Source organism: Phragmites australis, chromosome 5 (assembly GCF_958298935.1).
Source record: "Phragmites australis chromosome 5, lpPhrAust1.1, whole genome shotgun sequence".
Lineage (NCBI taxonomy): Eukaryota > Viridiplantae > Streptophyta > Magnoliopsida > Poales > Poaceae > Phragmites > Phragmites australis.
The window spans coordinates 25,161,413-25,170,528 of record NC_084925.1 but is presented as its reverse complement, the minus strand read 5'-3'; the positions used below and the strand labels follow the sequence as shown (position 1 = coordinate 25,170,528).

General features: G+C 43.7%; 2 protein-coding genes across 4 annotated transcripts; both read right to left on the bottom strand.

The window, feature by feature from the left end:
• Nucleotides 1-1,396: 1,396 nt before the first annotated feature.
• Nucleotides 1,397-2,845, bottom strand: LOC133919007 (uncharacterized). The gene has a single exon (XM_062363185.1). It carries the CDS (start codon nt 2,530-2,532, stop codon nt 1,570-1,572), a length of 963 nt encoding a protein of 320 aa, XP_062219169.1. The 5' UTR covers nt 2,533-2,845; the 3' UTR covers nt 1,397-1,569.
• A 551-nt stretch (nt 2,846-3,396) lies between these two features.
• LOC133919006 (probable magnesium transporter NIPA8) lies at nt 3,397-8,427 on the bottom strand. Of its 3 annotated transcripts, none has more exons than XM_062363182.1 (14): nt 7,949-8,427; nt 6,878-7,173; nt 6,135-6,330; nt 5,989-6,050; nt 5,564-5,649; nt 5,397-5,470; nt 5,061-5,163; nt 4,852-4,980; nt 4,644-4,743; nt 4,423-4,542; nt 4,252-4,342; nt 4,126-4,183; nt 3,875-3,974; nt 3,397-3,797 (listed from the first exon to the last, which is right to left on the bottom strand). In XM_062363182.1, exons 2-14 carry the CDS (start codon nt 6,968-6,970, stop codon nt 3,642-3,644), a joined length of 1,368 nt encoding a protein of 455 aa, XP_062219166.1. In that variant the 5' UTR covers nt 6,971-7,173; nt 7,949-8,427; the 3' UTR covers nt 3,397-3,641. The 3 variants fall into 3 exon arrangements, with proteins under 3 accessions (XP_062219166.1, XP_062219168.1, XP_062219167.1); XM_062363184.1 differs by having other exon boundaries at nt 6,135-6,222; XM_062363183.1 differs by lacking the exon at nt 7,949-8,427 and adding an exon at nt 7,298-7,940.
• Between the last annotated feature and the right edge of the window lie 689 nt (nt 8,428-9,116).

The window sequence follows — 9,116 nt, the reverse complement described above, 5'->3', positions numbered from 1 at the left end:
TAATTAATATTCAATATTAAATTAAAATATTATTTAAACTAACATGAAAGTTATATTGAGCGGATCTCAATCTCATTATAAATTAACACTGTACTATTAACCTATTCATAGATTTTTTTTGCTGAGTTAGCTGAGGGGAGTAATGGTGTCTACGGTGAGTACAAGACACTAAAAATATTCCTTTATTTTACTTCATAGCAGCTTCTTTTATTTAACTAAGGCTAGGAGTTCATGTGTGCATCATTATTTTAATAGATTGCATAAAAAAACTAATTAAACCGACGCACACCACTATTAATTAAAAAATTCAATTTGACAATTTGTCGATGCATTATGATTTGAATCGAATATTTCTGTCTAACCCAAGTTTTTTTACTAATCAAATTCGTGCTAATTATTATTATACAATCTACTAACATAAGCAAATAATTACTATTACACAACATCACTCTAATTACTATTATACAAATTCACGCTAATTACTATTACACTAACTAAGCAAATAATCGGATTCATATAATCAAACTAAGCAAATAATTGAACAAATATAATTAAATGGATTAAATACTCTAATTACTATTATTACTGCAAGTACTAATTAAAAATATAATTTAAATACTTATTGTATCTCGCGTTGCTGCTCCTCCTCGCCTCGAGCTAATTCTCCTCTCCTCACGCTGCTGCTACTTCTCACCTCGCGCTGCTTCTCCTCTCCTCTCCATGCACTGCGCTACTGCTTCTCCTCTCCTCTCCTCCTTTGCTCGCGCTTCTGCTCTCCTCTCGCGCTGCAACTCATGCATGCGTTGATGCTCTCATTTTATAGCGAAAAGTAGAGACATGAAGTGACGACAACATGACACGACTTGACCGCACGTCGAAAGCAGCGACAAAAGTGACGAGCGCCAAAAGCATCTCCGTTTTTGGCACCTGAGGTGCTGAATACGGCACTGTTGCCCATATTTGGCACATATGCCCCGGCTCACGTTTTTCAGAATTTGAGGTACCGAATACGAGTGCTAGATTTGTAATACGCTGATATGTTATCTCTTTTAGCAAATACGGTGATATATGTTGTCTATTTTTCCATTTTTCCGTATAAGTTACATCTATCTGCAGTTTGCCACACTAAAGCAGACATTTGCTTTGCGAAATTATTTGCAATAATCGACTGAAAGCAAAGGACTTCTCTAGAGAATCCATCCGCAATATGTATTGTGAACCTGACGCAAAATGTGCCCTTTGCGACGTGTTTGGGACACGTAATTTTTGAAAGAATCAATATAGATTCAACATGATCCTTATTAGTTCCTATTTTGTGGCAGTGATTGATTAATGATACATCAGCCAACAGGTTTTATGGTACTAATCGGACTTATACACTAATCAAAGGTAAGTATTTATCGTAAGAAATTTTTAGAATTATTGTTGTCAATATAAACTACACAAGATGCACTGGGTAACGGCTAGTGACCAAGAAAACAAAAATACACGCCGCTGGCCAGCTCTCCTTCCACGGAAGCGGCCGGGCAGCACAAAGAAACAGTCAACCTGATCCGCGTAACAACGGCGTCAACTGTAGAAACACCGGTCGTCCCATCCCGACGCCGCCGTGTACCCGCACCCCACGCCGTATTGTGGCAGCGGCGCTGGCGGATAACAGTTCACAGGAGCAAGGTCCACCGTCGGGTACAATGCGCCGGCCGGCTCCCCTGCCGCCGGGTACACGCCGCGGGCCGACGTCTCAAGCAACGGCGGGTAGACCGCAACCGGCTCCACTGGAGTTGCCGGCGGGGGAGGAGGGTAGTAGTACTGCATGTCCGCGACCGTGATAGTCTCGGCCAACGTCACCGGCGGCGGGTAAACGGGTGTTTGCTCCGCCAGTGCCCACTCCATCGCCGGGTACAGTCGTGGCGCCACGGCCGAGGGCGGTGGGTGGGCTTCGGGACTGGATGCCGTGGAGCAAGGTGGCGTGGCCACGGGCTCGCCGTTGCTGCTGTGCGCGTCGTCCTCGTCGTTGTTTGTACCGTGGAAGGCGTAGGAGAAAGAGATGACGCCATTGGGCTGCCTGCCGTCGGGGCCCGTCAGCTGGTACGACACGCGCCGCGTCTGCCCATCGGCGACGAGGTCGGGGACCGGCACGGCGGCGGATGCGGTGAGCACGTCGCCGAGGACGGCCACCTCGGCCTTGAGCTCGAATCGCACCAGAAGGACGTCGCCGCTGCCATCATCGCCTGACCTGTCCTTCTTCTTCTCGCCCCCTTCCAGCTCCGGGGCTGGCGGCGAGGCATCGGGGAGGTACAGCCGCAGGGGCGCGTCCCACTCGGGGTTTTCCCCGCCGGCGCGGTCGGTGTGCGTCTTCACGCGGTGGGGCCGGCGGTGACCGTGGACGTTCTTGCGGGCGGACGACGAGGTAATAAAGATGGACGCGTAGAGGCACGGCTTGTGGAACGGGAGCGACGACCTGACGCCGCGGCACGACACCCACGTGATGTCGATCGCCGCCGGCTCCGGCCGCCGGCGCAGACGATCCATTGCAACCTGCAAGCTCGCAACGCAAGAAAAGCGAGCAAGCGGAGCGAGAACAGGGAAGAGTACGGTGAGCTAGGATTGGTGTGCGAACGCGTGATGAGACGAAGTCACAAAGAGAGGGAGTGGCCACCATGGTTAGCTGGGAGGTTAAGAAGGTGGATGACGCGGTGGCGGGAGACGACCTGCAAGTCTTTGAGGGAAGGACGACTGCGTTTGCTCCAGATGGGACGCTGAACGAACGGGACGGGTCAGCAGCCCAACGAACCAGCGCCACAACTTGGATCGGAACCACAACGCGGAGGAGGCTGCACGGCAGCTTCTTCTAAGGTTGCGTCTGCTGCCAGAAAGCTCCGTGTTCCCGACCTCGAGGACCACAAAGTTATTGCCTGCAAAAAAAAACTGGTAATCGATAGAGACAGTAGTAACTAGGCTACAGATTCAAGGACCAACGGCACAGCTGAATGACAACACTGAGTTGTTGCATTTCTATTTGTTCATGCAGTGCATACTTGTTTGCAGCGCAATCGGCATGTTCAGAGACGTCGGATCAGGTGGATCGCGTGATCCGACGGCTCTGAACGAGTCTGTCCTAGCAGTTGACTTGTTGCCTGTTGGCCCTGCACCAGCCATACATAACTTGCAATATATATATATATATTGCTCTTCTTACCAGGTAACTTGTCTTGTCGGAAAGCTACGTTCTGCCTCGGTCATTACTGAAGTTTTTTCCACATCATGCTGGAACGTGGCTTAGACTAGCCTGGTTCCTTCCTACTGTGATCTGATCGCGAAAGTATGTTGCAATCATCTAGAAGCTGATCACAACTCACAGGCAAACTTAATATTTTAACAAATGGAAGGTGGATCGAATCACTTAAGAGTTTTATTCAAACACTGTGTTTATACATGTAGTGTAGGCAGCTGTTTCCAAGAATTACAACCTGAGTATGGACAGGGTTTGAAGGAAAAACGTTGGACTATACACTCATGTTACAGCTAACTACGACGTAGAACAAACAATTGCCACGGGAAGCAACAAAAAACTTTACTGGCACCCGCTTGGCAACACTAAAAGTAAAGATCTGTGGTGTATGTCTATGGATCATCATCGGCTACAGATTATTCCAATCAGTAGTTCGTAAAGGAACATACTTTGATCGGTCATTTCCTCTAAAGCCAGTTGTTCTTGAAGAGGCCATAGGCATTGCAAGCACCGAAGAAGCGCTTATGGTCTCCTCCCCAAGGCCAAGTGACATGGAGCACGCAGACTGCAAATATTATCACATGAGAAAGGCCAAGCAGTAACATATCAATAACAGAGTCAGGTCTAAGGAAAACCAGTCACCTTTGCCTTCTGCAGTACATGTCTTGCTTTTACTTTTACAGAAGTTACAAAGGAATTGGTATCATCTACTTCTGCCTCCTCCATCTGCATCTTTCCAATTCTGCAGTGTCCAAGTTATAGGTTAAACAACTAAATTCATTTACTTGATGATACAAGTGCTTTACCAAAAATGCAAAATGCAATAAAGTGAAAGTTGAAGATTGCTAAATGTTTTTTATCTGGAAGATTGCTAAATGTCAGTGAAAACGAACCTGTTTGTATCAATCACAGGGTCCTGAGTAGCACTAGAACCATCTTTGATGTCAGCTCCTGAGAATTGTCCAAGAGTCAAAACCATGTATATTTGTGTAAAAGCTGAAAATCAACATTTTGCAAACCTTTACTGTCATCAGGTGCTAGCAAGGAAATGCCTATAAACACAAATGTCATGCCCGATACAAACATCATTATCCTGAGTGTATCAAATACCTGATGAAGGCAAACCAAAACAAATCAGCTTCTGCTTCAGCAACACAAGATTCACATTGTTAACACAAACAGGAACTCACTTGATATTCTTGAAAGTAAACAAATCCTGTGCAAATAGAGAAGAAGGTCCATGCAATTTGAAACATTGGAACAATCAGTATTGCATCAAAGAGAGACAGCCCTTCATTCAATCTTGCCATCTGTGACAAAGAGGAGTTGAATTAGACGACAATATAAGAGAACAATAGCATGTATAGCCTCAGGAACAATACATTAGGTTAGTGCCTGCTATAGGCCATACCCAAAATCCAGCAGTGCACAGAAATAGCAGAAGTATTGAGTATGTGAACCAGCTATGGAACTGGTATCTGCTGCTCATAGTCAGCCTCAGCATGTTAGAACTGGACAGGAAACGAAAAGGTAGTCAGCACATGGTAGTAAGAACCAAATAATCAGAAAGAATCAGCATGATATATGCATGGATCTTGATTGAATACAATATAACCTACAGTGATTTTGCAAACAAGACTGAGCAAGATCCAACAGCGCCAGATACAACAGCATAAGAAAATGGCAGCATTGTTCTCCAATATGTGGCAGTGTCTTTCGAACTATTTGAAAGAATAGTTTCTCCACTCCTGCAACAAAGTTTTTAAACTGATAAGGAAGAGCATGACCATGTTTCTGAAGAGACGAGGTTATATGAGTAAGGTCTCACCTATAGAGATAATGGTTGAATGCAACCACAAAGACCAAAGACATGCAATAGAGAACAAACACCAAATTACTGTATTTTGCAATCAACTGCTCCGGCGTGTAAACTGCCAACATTTAGTATCAGCAAATTTACTTAGGAACCAAGGAAAACGTGAATTTGAAGGCTTACAGCTCTACATTGTAAAATATGCTGCAGTTAAGGTTTGATGTTCCCTTATAGGGAGATGATGTTACAGTCAGTACAGAAACAGTAAAAACGATCATAAGTAACCAAAGTTTAAATTAATCTTACGAAATGACTATATATAGCAGAAATGGCATATGGAACAACCCATACCAGGTGATTGATGGTTGCCAAAGGAAACTAAGAAGATGTTGCCAAAGACAATAAATGTTGTGGCTACCATGACTCTGGAAAGCAAAGGAAAGCTTCATTAATCTCATGATTCCATTTATTTACTGTAAGTTTTATTCCAGTTCCCAGCAAGTAAGAAACATACATACTTCACAGAAATAGTCTTGTTCAACACAAAGTAGGCAAATGCAATATTGGACACAAACTGAATTGATCCGAGAGCTGCGAGAAGTGACTGCAATAAAATTAAACAACCCATAAATTTCCTCACTAAATCACTAGACTGAAACAGCAAAAAAAATGATTTGATGGTATTATTAGTTCGAATTAAGAAGCAAGCGGAAGTGGAAAACTGGCAATTGTAGGGGCACAGGCATATGCTTCTTTTTACTGGAGAGTCAAAGGAAAAAAGAGATACACCTATATTGACAAGAGAACGGGGTACAAATCTAAACTCTCTGTAAGAGCTTTATTCTTGACATCTCTATGCACAAGTGTTAATGACTTTTCCATATATATCATCATTATGTTTGCATGTTAAACTGAATTTGTTTTTGAGGAGACCGTAACCAACCTGTGCGGCATATGCAAAGGACATGAAGTTGAGGCAGTTCCCAACAGCAAAAAAGAGTATACCTGAATGCAGATTTAACATTAAAGGTGGCAATTCTTAATAAATTTACCAAAGGCATTAGAGTAAGATTTAACAGACAGGACTACCTATTCTCCAAGTCTGGAAATGCATAACTGATTTTGGGACAAATTTGTCATTGCCTTCATTGTTGTTAATTGCGGAAAGCTTTTCTCTCTGCCAAATAAAACGGACATAATATAATTTGTTTGAAAGGTTGCTCGGCGCAGAGGTAAAACAATGAGAAATTTCGTTCTGCCAAATAAAACAGAACCTTTGTTCCGCCTAGTAAAACACCAGAAGCTTATATATATCAGTACAATCGTGTTTACTTGAAAGGAAGTTTGGCATATATTCAAACAGTATGCTAAAATAACACAGCAAAGAGTAGCTGCAAAGTTACCAAAAATTGGCCTGGGGGATCAAGCTATATTTGTTGTGTCTTATAGTTTCTCATCAAATGCACAATTTATTGCTGACAACACGCTCAAGTGCATTAGGACTAGCTCACTAGTCAATCATGATATTTTATTAATACAACATTTTCTCATGAAAGCTATAGAGGAAACGGCTACAGGTCATCTGGTAGCCCAAATATATGTTACTAGGGTTCAGGGTTTTTTTTTTGGGGGCAAAAAATAAGAATCTAGACTAAGGGTGTTTGCATCTATATCCGGTAAGGCAAAAATATGTTACTAGGTTTCAGCTGACCCAGCAGGTCAAACTCAGGCAGCTGCATGTGCGTCTCCTGATCTTCTCACTGGAACATATATATACCCGGTAAATTAAAAGGAAGAACTAGAAGCACAATTCAGAGACATGCAATATCCACCTGATCATGGCCCAATTTCAGAAGGTTGGTGCCAAAGTTTATGGCAACACTCCCCACAATGTTTATCAACGCCCCTATAACCCAGTCGCCCATGAGTCAAGTGTACATGTATCCCTAACAAATATATGGCACAATCCTTCAACAAGCCCTTGTACAGAAGCTCATTGCTCTTTTTTTTTTTTTGTAAAACACTTCAAGCACTTGAGCTTTCTCTCTCTCTCTCTTCCTTTTTATGTGGGTGTGTTCACCCCAATAGTCTGTCACAAACCTCTCCAAGAAACAGTGTGGTGCTCAGCCTGCAAAAAGGGCATAAAAGACATCAGACACACACAATAGGGATGACTAACATGCAAGGAGAGCATCACTTTAGTAGGCATTCAAAGAGAGCGGGCATCATTTGACAAGGCATTCAAAGAGGACCTATCACCCTGCAGCCGAAGTGGAGCATGACCCATGACGCTACAACCTTTATCACTTGGGAATAGAATCTTCCACCGAACATTCCTGGGGAGGACAGCTCTCTTCGTGTTCCACAATGACGATGCTAGACTAAGCTGTTCACCTTTTCATCTACCCAATCTTTTATTACCCTTTCCTTAATTGCCAGACGAAAACAACCTAAAATTCCAGCAATCCAGCCGTGAATTAATCACCACCGGAGCCTACCCATGATCCTAAGCAACCACAGCAAAAGTCAAACAATTTGAATAGAGAAACAAGCAAGTCGATTATACTGCATCCTCAAGCACGGAACTACAAATCCGGCAGATCTCATCCCATAACGATGGACGGCGCAAATAATTACGCAAAAAGGAAAGAAACCCGCGTCATGGCATTTGTGGCTCAGATCTAGCGAGCCGGAACAACGACAGAGGCCAGAAGAACTAAAATCCTACAGAATAAGATACGGTTTTTGAGCAGTAAATGCATACAGCGAAGCAAGATTCACAAAAATAAAGATAACAATTGGAGGGCACGCGAACAACCAAACGACTTCGACCCTCCGAGTAATTGGGAAATGGGTTTCAAATTGGAGCGCGCATTTCATTTGGATTTGGGGGCAAAAGATACCTTCAGATGATGTATTCTACAAACTCCTCACCAATCTTCTCGTGCTTCTCAAACCTGGCGGGGTGGGGGGTGGGGGAGGGCTCTGGTGCCGCACGCTGCAGGGCCAGTGCACAAACGACACCCCACGCGGCGCGACGGTCGGATCCGAGCGCAGCGAGGTCGCCGGACGCGCGCGGCTCGGAAAAGGGAAGTACGGCTGGCAGGGGGAGGCTCAGAGAGGCGGCGGCTACGGCTGCGGCCAGGGGTCAGGGGCTGCACGGCCGCGGTGGCTAAGGCGAGGCGACGAGCGAAACGATGTGGAGGAGGCCGAGGGACGAAGGCAGGAGAGGAGGAGAAAGGTCCAGGGTGGTGGGCACGTCAAGATTCGCTGAACCGTCAGATCTCGATCGTGCGGACCGCGGCGGCGAAGGGATCTGGGCAGGTGTGGTGGGATCGAAGAGTGACAGTAGGGCGGACAGCCGGGCAGGCTGCTGCGGAAGTGGGGGAGGGGGGGGGTACTCTGAGCAGTTGTATCTTAGATGAATAAATGGAATGGAATTGGATGTTATAGTGTTTTATAGATAGTAAAATTATTATGGGTTTTGTTTCTATATTGTCTAACATGAATTATTGCTCCTTGTAAAGTCAGGGGATTTAAATCTAGCTGCTCCTTGTCTTTTTTTTAATTATTAGTTAATTATATCATAAACATAAATATGAGATGCAGTAATATTAAACATAAACTCAAGTATAGAGATATGGATGTATTAAGTGAGTGTCGCTAAACGAAATCAGGAGTGATACCATAATTTAATTTTAGATGAAATTCAAAAAAGAGAAGATTATCAGCTAATTTCTCTTCAATTTTTTTTTTATTTTTATTAGTAAAACCGGTCTCATATCCATACCGGTAACGAGACGAGTAGGTTAGAGGACGGAGTGGATGTTAAAAGTAGGTAAATTATTTGAATATTAAAGGTTTTTATTAGATGGAAGAAAAATAGAAGAATATATGACACATGAATCAACTCGTGTTTTATTATATGGGTGGATGGTAAAAGATGTGAGTAAAAATAAATAAATTATTTGAATTTTAAAGGTCTCTTCAACTTTCTTCTTTTGATTAAGTGCAACTTTTTAACGAGTTGAAACAAAGGTCGACACATTGGTTGGGGGTTGGACTTTGTTT